The sequence below is a fragment of the Larimichthys crocea genome, chromosome VI (genome assembly GCF_000972845.2).
Source record: "Larimichthys crocea isolate SSNF chromosome VI, L_crocea_2.0, whole genome shotgun sequence".
NCBI classification, from domain to species: domain Eukaryota; kingdom Metazoa; phylum Chordata; class Actinopteri; family Sciaenidae; genus Larimichthys; species Larimichthys crocea.
This window is the reverse complement of record NC_040016.1, coordinates 17,990,790-18,011,459: the sequence shown is the minus strand read 5'-3', so window position 1 is coordinate 18,011,459 and position 20,670 is coordinate 17,990,790. Positions and strand designations below refer to the sequence as shown.

Genomic DNA, 20,670 nt, shown 5'->3' with positions numbered 1-20,670 from the left:
CCGCTTGCTGTCACAGCTAACACAGGAGCAGCATAGAGCAGTGGCTGATCTACGATTTCTTGACTTTATCAACATAGGAGGTCCAGTTTTTCATCATTACTTTGTGTAAATAACTGAAAGTGTTTATTATTTCGCTACGGGGACTTGAGTGTTTTATTTTTTATGCCCAAAATGGGCCGAAAAAAAAGACTGAAAATTAGAAATGGGCTCAAATGCAGTTTGTTTCAGTGAAATCCTGAGAAAAGCTGATTAACTTTTGTGAGTGTGTTTATTAAAAAACAAACAAAAAAAATCAAACAGTGCTTCATAACTGTAAACCAGGACTTCCGAGAAGTGGATGATGATGAGGAGGAGGAGGAACCTGCAGTTGACCGGCGCTGTCAGACATGAAGAGCTGAGTCACGCAGGACTATCGCCTGTTTTTATCTCACGTTCTGCGTCATGTGTGACATCGCTGTGACTCAGGAACTGGCATGGGGGGGGGGCGAGCCATAGCGGGTCGTCCTTCCACACTTTAACCGAGAGAATGCTACAGTACGTTCAGCTGTACATATACACTGTGTATATATATACATATATACAGAAAGCTCCATTACTTGGCAGAAAAGTGTCTCTCCTCGCTCTGTCCGTACATCCTGGTCTAAAATATCGCAGGTTGGCCACTTGAAGTCCCATTCTGTTGTTTGTACAGACTCTCACATTGTGAGATATTAGCGGGGGTATACAAAATCTTGTGGCCTTAGTGTGTTTCTTTCTTTTTTCCTCTTTCTTTTTTTTTTTTTTGCCTTTTTCTCAACTGTTTATTATCGTGGAACAGATGTATTTACTAAGACGAGACAGCCTTTCATCATCATCGTATGTGTTTTTGTTTCTTTTGTTTCTTTTTTTTTTTTTAAAGCTGTCATGGTTACAGAATGTCGACGGCTTCAGCAGCGCTAAAACAGACTAATGTGTTCTCCTGTCGAGAGGTTGTCTTTTGATGATGAATATTTTGGATCATTGTTACTGATTACAGTGTAACGCAGTCTATAATCCTTAAGGAGCCCCCCTGGGAGTTTGACGGTCCCTGTGAGAAGTCAGTAGTGCTAAATTGTTCCCCACACTCGCTCGACTCGACTACACACTAACAATTGCCTTTTTATCCAAATATTATGTGGTTGGTGTGTAATAATGGATGTCTGTCATGTCATTGGGTTTAGCCTTAAGTAAGTGCGGATACACAAATAATCATTGTAGTACTAAATGATATTGTAACGGACGATTTCTTGTACCTATGATGAACTTTGATCGTACTGTGTGAAAAGTCTGTTGACGGTCAGAGAGCAGAGAGCCGGGTTGATCAGGGCCACTTTGCTGCCTGTTGGGGAAAAAATAATAATTCTCAAACTTGCTCCTTGCTGTGACTGGAGAGCGAGTCATCGCATTGTCCTAACTGTTCTGTTTTAACTCGGAAACGTCAGTGCCGGTTGGGAGGAGTAGTCTGCGAGGCTGAAAATATATATAAATATACATGTACATATCAAGACAACTGTTCTTTGATGCCACAGCAAGTAACAGACGGCTGAAACTCTTACCACAGTCACATTTGGATTTTTTTTTTTTATTTAAAAATAACAAAGACGAGCAGACGGTGTCTATTGTCTGCTCTAACAGTTTGCGTTTGATACAATTACTGAGTTATGTGATATTTTTTTACCAAAAGTATTATAGGAACGATTTCTTTTCAAGCGGTCCGTTGATATCAAAGCAAAAAAAAAAAAAAAAAAAAAAAAGTAAGGTCACGGTTCAAGTGCGTACAGAGGGCGGGATTCAGTTTTTACACGACCTGTGACGTGATGAAGTTAGAACCCAGTGACAGCAAAGGGGCCAAGTTTGAGAAATGCATTTACTTGTTATAGAAGCAAAGGGGCCAAGTTTGAGAAATGCATTTACTTGTTATAGAAACACTATTATTCCAAATCTGTGGAAGGGATACTGCTGGCACGAGCACATAGTGAAATGGCTAAAGGGCAATACAGTATATAGTTGACGTCACTTGTTAATACCTTTTTGTCATTTATTGTTTTTGTTTTTTTTAGTATTATCAATCTTATTGTTAAAATGCAATAGAATCCTTGAGTCTCAGATCATTTGTTTATAAGATTGAGGTTTAATTTTTTTTTTTTTTGCGGACAAGATCCAAGGATTTATTCGTCCGAGAATTTCTCATCACATTTTTGATGATTGTTTTCAAGGACCTTTTTTTATTCTGATGAAATTGTAAACACTGGAGTGAAAGGAAAAAAAAAAAAAAAAAAGAAAGAAAAAAAACGACAAAAAAAGAGAGATGGATATTTTTTTTGTTTGTTTTTCCCGTCAAACTGTACTAGACTTTAGGTTTTTAGACAAAGCCTATTTCTCCTCAACTTGACACAGAAAAGGTGGACAGAACAATTTGGATCAGTACAGTTGAGAGCCCACTATGTTCAGTAATTTTGACATTAGAGGCAGTAGTACCACAAGAAACCGTTTTCTTTCTTATACGAAGTCCCTGGTATTTGTAGTAAATTATATTGATAATGGTATTAGATGAACAACAGCATAACAGTAGCTATCACAGATTAGTTGTTTTCTTTATTAGTCTTGCATGCAGAGTTATGGTCCTCAGTTAAGATAGGATCTTGATATTGATTATTTTGTGTAGGAAAATGAGTGCATAAGAATAACTTCCTAAAAAAAAAAATGTTACAATGATTATTGTAAAATGGGCTAACTAATATGTACCCTTGTGATCCAATTAGTTTCAAGTATATGAAAATCAGAGGAGAGGCTTCTTACTATTATGCTGAAATAAAAAAATTTGTAAAGGACTTTTTGTACGCTCACTGGCTTTGTTGACTTCATTCCACGTTATTCTAAACCACACTGAAGAGAAGTGCGTAAACTATTCCAAAGAAACATGTCACATTTTGATGTTTCTGTGTGTCACGTTTGAAGTTTACTTATGCAACCTTGGAAGGCTTGTTCTGACCCAGGATTCACACTTCCCATTCGATGGTGAAAAGTATCATTTCCTATACTACCAGGATGCTTGTGGAGGGATCTGGATAGATTGGGTGTCACCTGTAGTCAAGGATGTTCGGATAAGCCCAAAGACCTGCTCAGTGATTGTTTGAAGATACCAAAGCTGGATCAGTGCCTATAGACAAATAGGGGACTGACTCCACACCCCAAAAGTCTCAGACAGACAGCAAATCAGTTGATTTAAGTCATTTGTTTTTTTTTTAAATGTGCAGTACTAGATGCAAGATTATCAACTATTATAGAAAAAGTTACACAATCTTGCTTTAAAGGAACAATATAAACGCAAAACAAAGTGTCCATGCAGTGTCATCAGAGAATAAGGAAAGCTCCACGAGCAGAAACGTGGTTAAAACATGAGTAAATATTGTTGAGTGTTTGAAAGATAAAGACAGCTCAGAGACATAATGTTTCAATTTAAAATCATTTCTGGTAACAAACCCTGATTTTTTTATGTTTTTATTTATTTATTTATTTTTTGCCATCTGTGATGGATGCAGGATATAACAGATGGACACAGGTTAAAATATATTGCACAAGTGTTCAGGGATCAAACCTTGAAGTCATTCCAGTTAGTACAAGAATTTAATACATTTATATTTACCATCCCATGATTTTTTACAAGTTTTTACAACTAAGACATTACCTTAAGACACATAAGGAGTGGGAGAATATCTGTAAAACCCTGTTGAAACTAGAAAAATTATTGATGGCATAAACAGAGGGAGAGACAAAGAAAGGGGTAATATCAAAATTGAATAAGGTACTACAACAGGAATCTAACAATAATTTGGATGTGAAGGAAAAATGGTAATTGGAAGCAAATATTATAATAACAGATGAACAATGAACATGATGTAACTAGCAGCCCAACATGGAGGGAGTTTGATTGGAAGATCAAAACGAGGTATTTTAACACAGGGAGTTTGATTGGAAGATCAAAACGAGGTATTTTAACACTAAGTACAGTGATACTTTGGAGAGGTGTTGGAAGGGTTGTGGACTGGTGGAGGACTTTACACATATATTTTTGGGATTGACCAAAGATTTTAGATTTTTGGAAGAATATTCATAAGGAAATAAAACATGTTTTGGGTATTGACTTTACTTTAGATCCAGCATTGTACATGAGAAATCTGCTTTTAATAGCAAAGAAAACAATTACAGCTTCCTGGTTGAAGCCACGGCCACATGGAGAGGAAGGGTAAAAAAAAAAAATGTGTTCATCATGGAGGAAATCACAGCGAGGTTACAGCTCAAATCAGACAGGTTTGATCAAAGATGGTTACCAGTAATACAGACAACTTGTCAGAACTTTAGTCACCTCTTTTTTTTCTTCTTCTTTCTCCATCAAAACACAGAAAGCCTCATTCCCTTATCCTCTGAAGACATAGTATGGTCACTTTATGATTTAATATAGTAAATATCTTACATGTTGCTGATTTGGTGTAAGAAGGAGAAGTTCTGCAGGTCCTTCATCTCTTCTGCTGTCAGACTTTACAACAACCTGCACCACCTGATTGTTGTAGTCTCCTGTCCATGTCCCATTGCAGTTTTTTTCTATTTCATTTCATTTATACCCTGCAGTTATTATTTATATCATGGTCACATACTTTTGTGATATTATTTATATTATGGCCACTACTCTTACAATAATATTATTATCTGTATGATGGTCACTTTACATTACAATACTCTTTTTATATATCATGCCACTTTTTATCCTCAGTACTTTGTCTGTTTTTGAAGGTTGATTGTTTTTATTGTGTAGGTTATAGATATTTCTGTGTTTAATTTCTGTGGGTTTTTGCCCTTTTATTTGATTCTACTTCTGTAGTGTATATTACACTTTCTGCTGCTGTAACAAGTGAATTTCCCCATTGTGGGATAAATAAAGTATAATCTAATCAAATCTAATCTAACCTCTTTTTTTATTATTCTCCTTTATCATTCATTTAAAAAAATTAAAAATGGTATTTGAAAATGAGGGATTGTACCGTTGTAATTTTTGAGGGGTGAGGTAAAGTTGATGGAGAAAATTGTAACTGACCAGTTTGAATCTGGCATTATAGTAGTGGCGAATAAACTATTGTAACACAAGCTAGACCACAGGTCCTCATGTATTGTAATGAACCAGGTCAGACTCCCACACCTCTCTCTTGATCGATGTATGTTTTGTTTTGGATACTCGTCCAGTATTGTTAAATAAAATGCTTTGGACCTTTATTCTTGTGAAATATTTCCTCCTAGTGTTATTTGTTCCTCACAGCTTTTTTTTTCAGGAATGTTCTCAGCTGTAAATAACAAAAGAAGTGTTTGTTGGACAAGTCATACTGAGCTTTCAGTTGCTTTAAAGGACATGAGTCCCATTGTTGATGTAGTGGCGCCGGTGTTCCTGCAGAGGGCAGCAGCCGCTTTGAAGCAACAGGAAGACGCAGGAGAAGAAGATGCCATGTTGGGGTGTTGTTTATGTTTCATAAACAGACTTTATGCATCATTATAGACTTTATGTGTTTTATTATAGACTTTATATAAACTGATAAACGTGCCGTTAATGCTCCGTTTCTCTCCGCGCTCCTCAAACACGGTCAGAAATGTCAGGGGACGGTGAAACAGCCGGTGGAGGTGCCGGGCTGCAGCCTTTGTGTGACCCGCCTCAGCAGAGCTTTAACTCGGCCCCGGAGCTCAGCGTGAGCCCTTCCTCCAGATTCCTGCAGGTCGAGCTGGAGTTGAACACCCACCTGCGGCGGCTCACCTTCAGCGAGCCCGTCCGGTACATCTACAACCCGCTGGAGTACGCCTGGGACACGCACCGCTGCTACGTGGAGAAGTACTGCCAGGGCGGACAGCGCGTCCTGTTTCTGGGCATGAATCCTGGACCCTTCGGCATGGCGCAGACCGGGGTGAGTGCTGCAGGTAGATGCTACAGGTGCATGGTGTTTCATTTAGCATGCTTCAACCAGGAGGACGTGCACAGATGAGCTACAACAACAACATCTGGAGCAGCATCTGTCATATTCATGTGATATTTACATGCATGTGACTGTGGTGTTACTCTGAATATGCTTTATGCATGATTTATTTTATTGTTTTTTATCTTTCTATTGTCTACTTCATGTTTTTATTGTGTTGTATCTTATGCAGCACTTTGGAAACCTTGTGTTTGCTAAAAAATCGTGCTATATAAATAAAGTGGATTGTATTAGATGCATTTAAAATGACAGGTTTTAATTAATTAAAGGATAAATTCAGTTTTCCTGATTTGTGATGTGATTAATTGCAACTTTACCTGGAAATATGAACCAGTAAAGCCACTAAAAAAAGGCCTTACGACAGGTTGATCCTGCAGCATTCTTCTTATTTTCTTTTAAAACAAATGTGTTTATTAATTTTCAGAGAACAATATCACACTACAATAAATAATACAGGTGCAAAACATAGCAATCACAGTTAAGGCTCACCGTCAGTAAGGTAAACATGACAGGGCAGTTGAATGCGATATTTGGCACAGTGCAAAACAAAAGTCATCCTTAAGTGTCACCGATGGTCCAAAAGTTATCTTAGTTATCCTGAAGAGAAAAAAACAAACATAGACAAAAACACTAAATACATAGCAACACTCGTTTGTTCATGGTTTAACATTAAAAGTGAGTTATTCCAGCGCAAGAGTGTGTTTGACAGTCCTGCAAGCCAGACACTAACGCTTGGTTTGGTAGTGGATTTCCAAGATTTGGCTATGGTATGTAACATGCAAAAAGTAATCATAGACTTGTTTGCCTTGATTTACAGGAACAATTCCAAAGATGCACAGTTTGGCACAAATGAATAGTTTTCTACCTGTGACATGTAAAATCATTTCCAACACTTCAATCCACAAAGCCAGTTTGCTACTTTTCTGCTTCATGCTATATTACTTATACACCTAGTTTGCGTTATTGTCTTGGTTACTTATAACAAAGTGATTTTGGTTCGTTACTGTAACTCTGTGTTGTGTCTATGATGTGTTCACAAAGGTGAAAATGATCTGCTGTCCTTTGCACAGGTCCCCTTCGGGGAAGTGAAGTCTGTCGTTGATTGGCTGAAGATCACAGGGGAGGTCGGTCATCCTTCTGACGAGCATCCAAAGCGACGGATCACAGGACTTGCCTGCACTCAGAGTGAAGTGAGCGGTGCACGTTTCTGGGGCTTCTTCAGGAAGTTGTGTGGTGAGCCGTCACTGTTCTTCCAGCACTGCTTCGTGCACAATCTGTGCCCGCTCATTTTCATGAGTGCCAGTGGAAAGAATTTAACCCCCCCTGAGCTGCTTTTACGTGAACGGGAGGCCCTCCTGGCCCTCTGTGACATTGCACTGTGCCAAGCGGTGGAGGCGCTGGGTGTCTCCATGGTGATTGGGGTTGGGAGGGTAGCAGAGCAGCGAGCGCGGCGTGCCCTGTCTGCTGCAGGCGTCGAGGGTGTGCGAGTCGAGGGCATCATGCATCCGTCACCCAGGAACCCGCTAGCCAATAAGGGCTGGGAGGAAGTAGCCAAAGCCAAACTTTCAGAACTTGGTGTCATGTCAATGTTAAAAAAAGAGTGAGCAGTGGATCAGGATGTGAGGACTCAGTGATTAATGGTTCAGAGTACAGATTACTCTGTGTGTTTGTCAGCTTCAGTGACAGCAAACGGAGCATGTCTGTCGTTTCATTTATTTACAGATCAGTGCATGCAGGGCGCTTTTCACTGAAAGAAAAAAAAAACTCTATACACTAATGTAACTATAAGGAGCTTTGGATCTATGTGTATGTTAATATTCAAAACATAAGCTCAGAGTTTGTGATTTTTTTTTTGTCTGGGAATTGCTTTTATTAAACGTCTTAAGACTGTACCTTGTAACTATCCTTAATGTCCATGTGTAAACTTTGAATTAAGCTCCACAACAAGCATTACAGCTTGTCCCAGTCTGTATTAGACAATGATGATACACACTGGGACACCCAGTGACCTCTAAACGTGACCATAGAAAATAAATGTCCAGATAAATGCACATATTAGACATTTTAATTTACCTGCAAATGGTATTAATTCACCAAAATGAACAATGGTCATTAGAACTAACTAAAAAAAAAGGTCCTGCATGTTTTATGTAAACAAAAAGAGAAGGTCCTCCTCAAGAAGAAAAAACGTATACACTTAGTTAAAAGTATTCTTCATGTATTCTTTTAAAAATTTCTCTTTTAATTGTCATTGATTTTGTTTGTGTTTTATTTGTTTGCACATTGATTTTGTCCACAGTTTTTTACTACTTCTGTGTATTTCTTGGCTCAGCACTCATGAAACGAAGACTTTCATGTATGAATAAAGATTTGATATTGAAATATATTTGAAATATGTTTCTGTGTCTGTTTCTTCAAAGATGAAGGCTCAGCCCAGCGTGCTAAGTAGGGCTTGAACTGATGGGAAATCAGTTTTAGAAATTTATATTTAAAAATGCCACAGTATTAAAAAACAAAACAAAACACAGAAATACTGTTAATGGTGGCTGAATTCCATTTAGCTGTTTCAGTTTCAGGGTCCTATTACTGTGCATGCCGTCACACTGTCAATGACACTTAGGTCTAGACTAGATCTGACTCATTGTTAATTTTATTAGTAACTGCTTCGATTTTTCCTACCATGACACCATCAAAATGCTAAGAAAAGGAGAGTCTGCCTGGCTTGAAACAACCCGCCTACACTGCTCGCCCTTTTAGCCCAAAGCAGTTCATGTTTGATTTTTCAGCCTCTGTGCTTTCTCAATCTACATGTTGGAGCTGAAAACAGCAGTGAAATTCTTGCTTCTCTCAGCAGCTATTACCTGCTCACAAGTGCAATCTTACATCACGTTTTCCACTAATGTCAGACGGAGAGCTTTCCATTTCGAGAGGTGCAGAGGTGGCATACAGTAAAGTTAGTGTGACACAGGACGTGAGAGCAAGTCATTTATTCCAAAATGTTTAAAACTCGGCCAAGAGTCATAAAATAACACAGGGATGTTGTGTCCACTGCTTGGCAACACACTATTCAGCTTTTCACATATAGGAAATGTTATGGGAATTTTAAAAGAAAAACCCTTGAATAAGGAAGACTGGATTCAAAGTATCAAAGTTTAAGTTGAATGTATTATTCTTGTGCAAGAAGGAGCGTTTAACAGTGCAACACACAAAAAGGTGTTACAGAGAAAAGGCTCCTCGAGGAGCTCTAACCGTTGGTTTTTATACAATGGGCTGTCTCGGACACCTCTACACATTTCCTTTTTTGGTTTTCTGCTCAGTAATGAACATTATGTTTCTTATCCAAAATGACACTTCTAAGGCCTGTCTCTCATATCCTTGTCTCTCCTGTCCTTGAACTACTGATTTATAATAATATCTCCCTGCCATCCTCAGTAAAACACAGGCCAAAATAAGGGAAGACATGCAAAAAACAGGAAACACACACACTATATGAGTTAAAACATCTGAACCCCAGTATAATCCTAATTTTTATAACAGGAAACATACAAATTAAAAATGGCCCTGACAGCAATAAACAGTGCATGTAAAGAAGAGCAAAGGCCATGTAATAAATAAATAAATAATAATCATGGGGCTCCAGCCACATCATGACCCAGGTGAAGATGAGCGGTTGCCGATAATGGATGGATGAATGGATAATACTACTACTACTATACTAGTATTACTACTACTAAAGATATTGCAATCTTATCTTTTTTTTTTTTAATCTAGGAAAGGTTTCCATATTTTAAAACACTGAATTTTAGATTTGCATGTTTTTTTTTTATTTATGAAAGAGAGTCAAGAAAACATATGTTTGTCAGTTGTTATTATTATTTTACATGAAGGAAACATTATTTTTCTGTGACCACTCACAGCTTTAGATGAGTGATGATCAGTGATGAGTTCTGAGTGATGAAGGACTGATGGTCTGTTTCCCTGCAGGCTGCTGCTGATGTGTCTGGCCTGTATCTGGAAGGGGCAGACTGAGGACGGTTGCCATGTGAGGAGTAAACCAAGAGCTCTGGCTGTTTCTCAAAGTCCCCATCAAGGAGACAGAGCACCTCTGGTTACAGGTTACAGACACCACAGGCCTCCATACAATACTTCAGTTTGCTATTTTGACGGGTTTTCCTAATTGTCTTGTGCGTTTCCATGTGTTTTGTACCACAGAATACACTGCAGACATCAGTGTACATCACGTCTATGCAGAGGAATGCAATGGGTGTGGGTTGGTGTTTGACACAGACCTGTTCACCACCTTGCACCTGTCCAGTGAGTCTGTTTATGCCCCAATGCTGAGTAAAGACAACGCTCAGCCTCACTGAGCTTTCAAACAGAAGTTCCCCATTTTACAGTTTTAATACTAATGTGAATGTTTAGCAGCCAATGTGCTTGTTGTGATAACCTTCAGGAATCCCCATAAAGTCACTTGTTGAATGTGAGGTTGTGCTGAAACTACACTGCCATCAAGTGTTCACAGGTGGGATCACGGTTCTTACGCAACGACAGACTGTGTGAGAATAAAAGTCCAGTTTATAGAATATTATGTTTGTGAGCTGTATCCAATTATTGAAACATGGGAAAGCGAGTTTTACACAAAACAGTGTTGAGAACCGATGAAGCTTATTCAGTATTTTTATGAAACAAATTCAGGAAATGTCAACATTTGAAATAATCCACATGTTCAAGGATGTTTGCATCATATCGTGGATGTTTGTCAGAGTGTTGTTTTCACTGACTCACACTGAAGTTGTTATTAAAAGAAATGTTTAGTCTGGAGCAAAGTGCCCTCACCCCCTCCACTGCTACTACTGAGAACTGCAAAGAGCCAGAACCAGCAGCAGCAACAGCAGCAACAGCAGCAGATCCTGTATCCTATAACAGTGCCCTGTAATGGGAGTTGGAGTCTGCAGCACTACTTTGCCTTTTGATGAGCTGTGTACTCATGAACTGCATCTCCCATGACTCCCCCCAGCATCACTCATTTTACTTAGGGGTCCACATGGTGCAAGGAGATGTTGTGAAACTCTTGCACCTGACAGGATTACTCATCACTATCTACAGGTTGTTGCACAGCTCTGTCCTTCGTAAAGGTGGCAGAAAAAGACATCAGTTGAATTTATCAGCAGAAAAAGGTAAGAACGCATCAACAGCACAATGTTCAGTCGTTTATTAAGCATACGCTTATCGGCTGTTCTTAATAATCTATGACTACTTAATTAAAGCAGATGAAGTGGCACCTAACAGAAGGCAATATGTATGTGTCAGTTTCGATGTCAGATGTCAGTTTTGTGTTTTTAGGAATTATACAGCAGAGCAGTTAGTAATGACTCTTATGATCAATAACTAATTCTTAAAAAATGTGTTTTTGTTATGATGTATGATATCTGCCTGGTAGTTGTTTCTTTTTTAAAACTTTTATTGAAGAAAGTGAAGTAATTTTTAAAAAATAAATAAAGTGTGAACCTTGACGTTCAGTAAGTATATGAGCTCGTTGTTTATAAGCATGTTATGGGGCCATAGGCGGCTGGTGTTATGACCGAGCTGCATTCCTCAACCGGCTCCACTATCACCTTTCATCAGCTGTTCTCCACCACACTGAAACCAGAGCACATTTCACAGGATCCACATCTCTTCCTAAACAGCGCAGCTTCCTATTACCATGGATAAACAGCCCGCGGTGGTGTTTCGAAATGTGGGGCAACTGTATTTCCCCCAAACCAGAGTGGAGTGCCACTACAGTCTGACCCCTGACCACCAGTGGGACAGCAGTGACTGGATAGGGATTTTTGAGGTACATAAATAAAAGATATTGTCTGAGCAAAATGTGTCACAGGGTGGTGATGTAGAGGCGCTGTTGGATGTTTTAATGGTTTAAAAATAGGTTTGTTATTATGCCACAGGTGGGCTGGTCTTCAGTGAACGAGTATTACACATACACATGGGCTCTTGTTCCTGAAGGCTACACTGAAGGCACCGGTGTCAACTGCTGTGTGCATTTCCAGGGTAAGAAATCAACAAAACATCTCGATTGTTCTCAGTTTTCAGCTCCTCTCTCTGTTTGGTGAGCACAGCAGCATCACTGAAGGTTAGTTCAGTGTCATCAGAGGCAAGTGATGGAAGTTGTATTCTTCACTCCGCTGTATTTATTTACTAACTTTTGTTACAAGTTACCTTTAGATTAATATTTGCAAATATAAATAAAAGGGGAAAAAAATCACTGTAGGTTTAGATAAGACCCCGGGAGAGCTTGTTGTGCTCTCCTATTTACAGTTTTATTTGAATAAAAAATATATATTTGTGTCTACTTCATACAGCATTCTTCCTGCCCCGCCCCAGTACTGTAGAGTATGAGTTTGTATACGTGGATAAGATGGGAGAGGTTTGCGCCCGTAGTCGTCCCTTCACCTTCTGCGAGCCCAAGCCGCTGGATGAGCTGGAGACTCTTAAAGAGGAACAAGATGAGGAGGACGGAGAGGAGGAGCTGCTCCTCGTCATTCCCAGGGCTCAGCTGCTGCAGGTGGGAAAAGAATTCAGTATTTAGTTTATAGTAAATTATAAAAGGTAGAACATTTCATAGAACAAATAACACATTTCCGCCCTCATGTTGTGATTAGAGTCGTCTGGAGGAATGCTTAAAACAACAGGCAGACATACAGCAGGCTCTGGATGTGACAAAAAAGGAGAGGGAGGACGAGAGCGAGAACAGCAAGAAAACAAGGATGGAGTGGGAGCGCGAAAGAGAAGCGATGAGGGAGGAGATCTCAGAGCTCAGAGACAACATGAGGCAAAACTACGAGACGCTGAAGAAGATGGAGGGGAAGCACAAGGTACAGACAGGTCATGCCTCCGGGTTTGTTGGGGTAACCATCTTCTTTTTTGTTCCAAATGTCACATCTCACGGATAAATCATTATAGGTGTTTGATTTTAGAAAAAATACACACATGTGGAAAAGGGATCTATAATATCTTTTCTTCTCTCCTCTTACAACATTGAAAGGATGTGAAATATAATCAGGAAAGTCTAACCTCTGAACTAAGTAAACATTTGGCTGAAAAAGAGGAGAGTCAGCAGCGAATCAAAGACCTGGAGGAGGACATCAAGGTCCTGAATGACAGGAAGAAAGAGGGAGACGTGGAAGTGGAAAGGCAAGTGTGTGGGACATATGGCTGCTTAAACGTTTGTCTTGGTATATTTCCTTTAGCCTTTTTTTTTTTTTTGTCCCACAGGCTGAAGGAGAGAGTGAAGAAAATGTCCGGTCAAATGAAACACGATGAAGAAAAGAGAAAAACTCTGCAGGTAATTGCTTCTTCTCGTGTAAAAACACAGACAGCTTTGTCAGAGACCATGCCCTCTGTCTCCCAGAGGACACGCAGCTCCGCAAAGTCCAGATTTAGGCGATTAGGTGTCATCTTGTCAGCAGTGGGAGCCTTAATTGCATTTACTTTCCCGTTCCTTATCATGTTCCTTATTAGGCCAGAATTGTGACAGCTCAAAAGTTTCTCTCCCTTGTTTCAGTCTGTTCTCTCGTCTCTCTGCAGGCGGAGAACGAGGCTGCTCTGGTGGAGATGCAAGGCCTACGGGAGCGCCTGGAGGCCAGTGAGCATACCGCTGAGAGCCTTCACAGGGAGCTAAGGGAGCTGGGCACCCGTCAGGGCCATGCCCACACCGAGCTGCACCAAGCCCGACTTCAAGTGGCCCAGCTCACCCTGCAGCTGTCCGAGGAGAACCTGCTCCTCAGGGAGGAGCGTGCCAACTGGGCCCTGGAAAGAGAAACATACAAACATGCAGCAGAAGTGAGGATGTTGCAGAGCATGATGCTTCATGATGCACATGTAACCTGACATAGATTTTAAACACGTTTCTTTGTGTTTTTATGCAGACCGATAAAAAGAAATTACAAGAACTGAGCTGTGAGGTGCAGAGGAAGGAGGAGTGGCTCCAGGAGGAGAGGATGGAGAGGGAGAACCTAGAAGTCGAGCTCGGGTGTGAGAGAGATCGCAATCGAGTAAGTACAACGCAATCACTATTATTTCAGACACAAACACGTTCAGCTCTAAATATAACTGCTCACGTGCCACAAATCAGCATCATCAGCTGCTTAGATTACCTTTTGGAAACTTGTTTCACAAATAGAAAGGCTTCCATGGACAGTGAACAAGCATTTCCTCTCACCGTCATGTGAGACAGGACAGGTCAGATGTCTGGATGCTCTGATGGTGTGGTGAGTGTAATTCTGCTCCCCCCCTGTAGGTGCTGCTGAGTGATACTAAGAAAGAGCTGCAGGAGCTGAAGGCCAGTCTGAGGACGGCTCAGAAGGAGAGAGAGGAGCAGCAGAGGGACAAAAAGGCAAAGGATGTTTAATTAATGTGTTTAATATATACACCTCAGCAAGGAGGGAATTTCAGTCAAGAGTACTAATGTCACAACACGCATCTGCACAGGAAATACACATAACTCTCCTCAGTAGTATAATTCATTATACAGTATGCACTAAAAACAGCTTGGGCAGTTTCAATTTAACATAGCTTTTTAATTTAGAAGTTATACTAAAGTAAATAAAGTTGCAGTTTTCAGAAAAAGGTAATTAAGTATACATAAGACTTGTGTCATTTTGGGATTAAATGGGGATATGAAGATACTTATTGTAAATATATGCATATTTACCTGGTGCTAGTTGTCGTACACTCATTGAAAACAAAAATATGAATAAAATTATAATGAAATAAATAATAAATAATATTCAAAAGAAAGAAACAGAGAGAGAAATAAATAACTTGACCAGCAAGCCGAGCATCCTCTTCTGTTTGTTTGTTTGTTTGTAGTGCTTTAATACTTACTTAAGTACAATTTTGAAGTACTTCTACATCACTATATTATTTCCATACTTCTTCTCTACTACATCACAGAGGCAAATATGATATACATATTATAATATATTTGATAACTTACTTACTTTGCAGATTCAGATTAACAATAAAAAAACCTGACTATTAATAAATTACTATTTGTTATTCTAGGTAAGAATAAGATAAATATAATTTACATTATTCTGACATAGCCTGTTCTGCAAAATGAGTACTTTTACTTTTTTATATTTTAATGCTGATACTTATGTACTTTTTTAAGTATAGTGCAGTACTTTTACTTGTAGTATTTCTCCACTATGTAAAAGATCTGAGTACGTCTTCCACCATTGTTTACAGTCGACATGTAGCACAGTTAAAGACAATAATGTCAATAATCAGCTCACTTCTTCTTCCTCTTCTTCTTCATATCTGTGGGTTTGAAACTGGACCCCAGCAGGATCTGGTGACCTACATATATCAGTTAGAGCAGAGGTTGGGGATTGTGCCAGAAACCAAATCAAATGGAGAAATCCCCACACGTGTCTGTGAGTAATGACATCTCTTTGTATACAGCACTTCTATCTCACTGCCCTGTAATGTATCAAAGTGTGTACTGTGCGACTCTGTACTGATTTCGACAGCTCGTGGATCTTCCTTTGAGGATGACGAGGATGCTGCCTCAGCTTCCCCCAGATCGATCTGTTCACCTCTTTTCTTCTCCACTCACCTGGAACGGCTCGACAGAGGCGAGATCCCCGCCGAGACACACATCCAGAGCAAAGATGACGAACAGGCCTCAGACACACAGGTATGCCATCCTATTCACACGTAAATAAACCTGGATTCAGAGGAACAGACCTGAGTGGGTCCTGAATCTGCCTCTCTGGCACTATTGTTGAAAGGAGTCATAACTATGTATTTATTAGGTTTAAAGGAGGAAACACCAATGCTGTAAATCCACAGAGAAGCACAGACGCTCAGAATCTTACCAACACTTATCCATGTTACTGATTCCCTCACAAATACTTTCATATTTGTCTATATTATTAAACAACATATACATCTGCAGTTTACATCCATCTCTGCTTTGAGGCAGGCAGCTGGTAAAGGGGAGTGAGTGATCTTCCCAGAACTCTTCGACCCCACATCCTGAGGTGACAATTCTGGCATTTCTACCAAATGCAAAAAAAAATCTCCCATGACTTAAATCACCTTTCCTAAAATATTATGTCATGACTTCATTCACTATCTTCTCCCCGGAAGACTCGCTGATGATAAGCAAGTGGTAGATCAGCAGGAGTAGAGTCACGGCATATTAACTTTGTACGTTTTTTAAAATTTTCTGTATATTTTTTATTCTCAGTCACTAAAACTTTGAATTCTCTCTCTCTCTGCAGGTGGCTGACTCCCCCATGTGGTAACACAAAGACGGATGGTGGGTGGAAAGTTGCTTGTTTACCATTGCAATGCAAGTTCATGTGGGTCATAACAAAAACCTAGTCTTATTTTGTGATTATTCCAATGTTGTTTTGTAGCTGCAGTGTAGAACTTTCACTTTTTTTAAGTCTTTAGCATCCTGAATTTTGTTTATTTGATCAGCATAATAATTTTTTTTATTACTGCTTTAATAAACCTCGGGATAAAAATGTGGATATGTTTTCCAACTGCTCTGAAAAAAATTCACACCACTATTAGCTTGAATTTAAAACGTTATATCTTCTTCTTTTGATGGCATATCAGCCCATAACCTCTGCATGTGAGTGTGAATCCTAAAATTGTGTCAAATGCGTGGGCGTGTATTGCAGACAAGTGTGAAATGTTCTGCTCCATCTTGTTGAGTGTATGGTTGTGTTGGAAGAACATGAAAATGTACGTATACTTTTGTATTGATAGTTTGTAGGAAAGATGGGACTCTTTAATAAAATATGATAATAAATACTTGTTGATGTCAGTCATTTTTATATTGCCTTACAATGCTAGTTATTGTGTTTCCGTGTAAACGTGTGTGAAACGATGGCAAAGAAGATGACGCCTGGACGCAGGAAAGTCTGAGAACAAAAAGCGCCTTTATCAAAATACAAGAAAGACAACAACAAATACACAAATAAGCAACCAAAAGCAACAAATAAGCAAAAGTACAAATGTAAAACCGAGAACAAATCAGCCCAGTCTTTGTTTTTTCCATTTTCCACGTAGGTGTGTGTGTGTGTGTGTGGGTGTGTATCAGAGCTATTTTCCACATAGTAACTAAAACCCACAAGGCGGCGTCTGAATCCCTGAACATGAAGACAGGTTATCTGCACACGACAAAGACTGTGTTTATTAAAAAAAAAAAGGAAGACATCAGTAAAAAAACAAAACAACAACAACAACAACAACAAAATGTAACAGAGATACGATGGTTCCAGCTTCAAAGGTAAATTCATGAAATCTCCTCTATCACACGATACAAAGTGAATATATTTCACATTGATGAGCTTCATAGAACTTTTTATTATTTAATGGTTCTGTCCAAATGTGATGTAATATATGTCTTTGGTCTGTTTTTTTATTTTATTTTTTTATTTTTTTTACTCACATGCTTACATATAGAGCTGAGGTCTTTGTAGCCTCTTCCATGGCGTAATTATTGCACCAGCTCAAATTCAAGAAAAGAAACGAAGAAGGTTTAAGAAAATAGATAAAAAAGAAAGAGGGAAAACAACGTTATGAAAATGGTTATGTGATGTAGAAACATCTTTAAATATCATACGTATTATGTAGAATTGGCTGATGATGTGCAAAATATTGACCGTGTGTGTGTGTGTATGTGTGTGTATGACAGTGAAAAACACTGAAAACTTGTCTTTTGCCTCAGTTATACGGTTACGTTTTCTTCCCGTAACATCACAAATCACAACTGAAAAGTCTTAAAAACGTCATTATGGCAATCAGTGTTGATTGTTTAGTATTTGAATCAACTTCTGTGTCCTTGATGGCTTTTAAATCTGAGACCTCATGAACTTCTATAATGGTCAAAGACACAAAGGTCACACGTAGGATCTGTTTTCTTCTCTTTCTCCTGCTTCATTCAGGGAGTAAATGTCTCCACAAATGATAATGAGAACACTTGCTTCATCGTTGAAACCCATGGCATGCCTCATATCGACAGGCTCCAGTCAAAAGATCTGCTGCAGCTGTACCGCTGCAATGTTTCATGCCATGAAGAACAACATCTTTTTCCCTTACCGCTTATTAAGGAGTTCAGTCAGACTCACATTGTCTTTCATTACACGAATAATGACAATTTTATACATCTTGCATAAAAAAAAAAGGCTGTATGGTCTCGATGAAAAACAAATTATTAAGTATTTATTTTACAAAATCTCATTAGATACAGCACAAATGAACACACATCGTTTTAAAATATCGCCATGTGCTTTTGCAGACAGGTCACCGAATGTAAAGCTTTTTGTTTTCTTTGCTGTTGGGACGGTTGCGACCTCAATTGATCACGTGAGTCTTGGTCAATGTCCTACTGTCCACCAGAAGTCTTTGGGAGAGCGAAATTGACATTGTTATTTAGTTTCTTGCTTCTATTTATGTGCGTTTCTTAACAGGGCTACTAATTGGACCTCTGCATATGGATTATGGCGGTAATGACAGCGACATCATCATCTCTATAACATCACTCTGTGTATCGGTAAATGCTCTCACTTACACTCATGCACACACACATATACACCTGAGGTTTTCTGTGAAGTAAACTGATTGTTAAGGATTGTGTCTGTCTGTTTGGATTCTTTGCTCATGCTTACAATATGAAAATATTATGGCTTACCTGTACCTGGTTGCTGTACCTAGGACATGTGCTCGAAAACCTACAATTTTAATAATCCTGACTCCTTAATGTACAAAGATTTATTTATTTTTTGTTGTTGAAAATAGGAGCATCATGCCAGAGCAACAGTTTTCTTAAAATACTGAATTAAAAGGTGAGACATGGCCCTGATATAATCAACCTGAGATTGTGTGATGACATTAAATCTACCCTGCAGATTCTTTAGTCAAACTATTTTTTTTTAATGATTTGTAAGTCTGTATTTTTGTGGCGACGTGAAGATATGTTCGCATTCTTTGTCAGGATTTGGATCAAAAGCACCAGAGCTGAAATTACAGTTAAAGTTCTCCTTCTTCTTCTCTTTGAGATGTTTTACCCACCAGGTATTTCATACTATGTGCTTGTCACATTGTGAGTTTTGAGTCCTGCTCTCTCTTTTTGCTATTGCTCTCTTTACGATCTTTGCTATTGCTTTTCCGCTGTTTCCAATAAAGCTGAAATGCATAAAATTAAAGACGCACACATGTCCAGTCAAATGTGAGCAGGACTGAGTGAAAAATATACAAAAAAGGCAACAAAGTATCCCACAAACAGGCATAAAGAAAGAAACAGAAATGTGTACATGCTTAGAAAAAAAAAAACATACAATAAAAAAATAAGTAGTATATCTCTGAATACTAATAAAAGGAATTCTGGGAAGACGTTTGCGGTAAACACCACACAGAGTTCTCTTGCTGTGATGTATTTTTCTTACCATTCATTTTATACAAAGCCTAGCCCTTATGGATAGCGGAGGAGTGCATTTGTTTCTGTCCACCACCTCTTGTTCCTCTTTAGGTGGACAAAACACTTTTGAAATATCTTTTAGTCTCATTTTGGCACAGTGAATTTTCTTGCCGCTCTCTCCTCAACCCACTGACATTTAGTGCTTTCGCTTCTCCCGCTCATTGCTTCCTATACTGAATCTAACACATTTTCCGTTCAGTCAACATGTACAGTATATGTAAACGTGCTGTATGCAAACACCGTTGTTGTATAAGAGCCTAATTCTGTGAGGTTTCTGGGAGGAGATATTGCTGGGTGAGGGCTCAGCGATCTGAAGGAGGAAGCAGCATCGTCACTGCGTTTTCCCAGCCCCACCTTTCTTTTGCGTACCCGCCGCCACCTCCCCACTCGGCTCCCCGTCACTGTCCGCCCCTCGCTCTTTCTCCTCATCCCAGTAGTCGTCCTCTTCCTCCTCCTCCTCCTCCTCAACGGTCGACTCATATGTGGACTTGTCCTCTTGTTTGATGGCTTGAATGGCAGGGGGAGCGGCTGCGGCGCTGTCCCCAGAGTCACTACTGTCTTCGAAGGCCTCGGGGTTCTCCAACATCTCTCGAATCAGTGGAGGCATTGGGCCTGGGATCTCCGTCTTCAGTGTGATGGCTCTTTCTGCACCTACACACACACACACACACACACACACACATGTTTATTTCATGGTTAGCTTATACAAAGGAGAGGAGGAAGCCTCACACAATGTCCATGTTTCAGTTTTTACAGGTTTCCGACTGACATGTTCTCCATGTACGCAGATGATGGTGTATTCTCTCTGACAGAACTATTTTGCATAGATGTTCTTAGGATCCAATGATATATTATTATTTTCATTTCTTACCAATCAGCTCTTTAAAAATATATAATGTCTTGTCTAATCTGACAGTTGTTGATACACTGGCTACTTATTAAGGTCAGATTCCTATTTCGAAAAACCTCAGCTGACCTTTGGTGCTGATTCCTCGGAGGTCCGTGACTTTCATCAGCATGCGTGGAAACATGTGAGGCTTGTTGGGGCGTCTGCGGCGGGTGTAGATCTTCAGAGCCTCTAGCAGTGGCTCCTGCAGCTTATCGACCTTCTGTGGCTCCTCCAGGTCCATGCGGTCTGAA

General features: G+C 39.4%; 3 protein-coding genes across 14 annotated transcripts in view; 2 read left to right on the top strand and 1 right to left on the bottom strand.

Moving 5' to 3' along the window:
• The first annotated feature begins 5,460 nt into the window (after positions 1-5,460).
• Positions 5,461-8,361, top strand: LOC104929056 (single-strand selective monofunctional uracil DNA glycosylase). 2 transcript variants are annotated; one of them, XM_027278856.1, is made up of 3 exons: positions 5,463-5,520; positions 5,653-5,963; positions 7,103-8,361. In XM_027278856.1, exons 1-3 carry the CDS (start codon positions 5,508-5,510, stop codon positions 7,634-7,636), a joined length of 858 nt encoding a protein of 285 aa, XP_027134657.1. In that variant the 5' UTR covers positions 5,463-5,507; the 3' UTR covers positions 7,637-8,361. The 2 variants fall into 2 exon arrangements, with proteins under 2 accessions (XP_010741789.1, XP_027134657.1); XM_010743487.3 differs by having other exon boundaries at positions 5,461-5,963.
• Positions 8,362-11,061: 2,700 nt separating this feature from the next.
• LOC104929064 (calcium-binding and coiled-coil domain-containing protein 1-like) lies at positions 11,062-16,862 on the top strand. Of its 3 annotated transcripts, none has more exons than XM_019276720.2 (13): positions 11,062-11,209; positions 11,720-11,868; positions 11,978-12,080; positions 12,392-12,594; positions 12,692-12,904; positions 13,075-13,223; positions 13,305-13,374; positions 13,617-13,871; positions 13,958-14,083; positions 14,329-14,424; positions 15,379-15,469; positions 15,566-15,732; positions 16,322-16,862. In XM_019276720.2, exons 1-13 carry the CDS (start codon positions 11,077-11,079, stop codon positions 16,343-16,345), a joined length of 1,779 nt encoding a protein of 592 aa, XP_019132265.2. In that variant the 5' UTR covers positions 11,062-11,076; the 3' UTR covers positions 16,346-16,862. The 3 variants fall into 3 exon arrangements, with proteins under 3 accessions (XP_019132265.2, XP_019132264.2, XP_019132263.2); XM_019276719.2 differs by having other exon boundaries at positions 12,692-12,937; positions 15,382-15,469; XM_019276718.2 differs by having other exon boundaries at positions 12,692-12,937.
• Positions 16,863-16,971: 109 nt separating this feature from the next.
• LOC104929059 (retinoic acid receptor gamma-A) overlaps positions 16,972-20,670 on the bottom strand; it is a 39,702-nt gene continuing 36,003 nt past the window's right edge. For all 9 annotated transcript variants that reach the window (XM_027278970.1, XM_010743488.3, XM_027278969.1 and 6 more), the window contains 2 exons: positions 20,507-20,665; positions 16,972-20,181 (listed from right to left, as the gene is read on the bottom strand). In XM_027278970.1, the coding sequence (XP_027134771.1) occupies positions 19,862-20,181; positions 20,507-20,665 (479 nt within the window). In that variant the 3' untranslated portion in view covers positions 16,972-19,861. The remainder of the gene's footprint in view (positions 20,182-20,506; positions 20,666-20,670) is intronic.

Coding starts and splice junctions, on each gene's coding strand:
- LOC104929064 (XM_019276718.2), top strand. CDS start 11,077: ATGGTGCAAGGAGATGTTGTGAAACTCTTGCACCTGACAGGATTACTC. Junction 12,938..13,074: donor ATGCCTCCGGGTTTGTTGGG/GTAACCATCTTC, acceptor CAACATTGAAAG/GATGTGAAATATAATCAGGA. Junction 13,872..13,957: donor CATACAAACATGCAGCAGAA/GTGAGGATGTTG, acceptor GTTTTTATGCAG/ACCGATAAAAAGAAATTACA.
- LOC104929056 (XM_027278856.1), top strand. Junction 5,964..7,102: donor TCGGCATGGCGCAGACCGGG/GTGAGTGCTGCA, acceptor TCCTTTGCACAG/GTCCCCTTCGGGGAAGTGAA.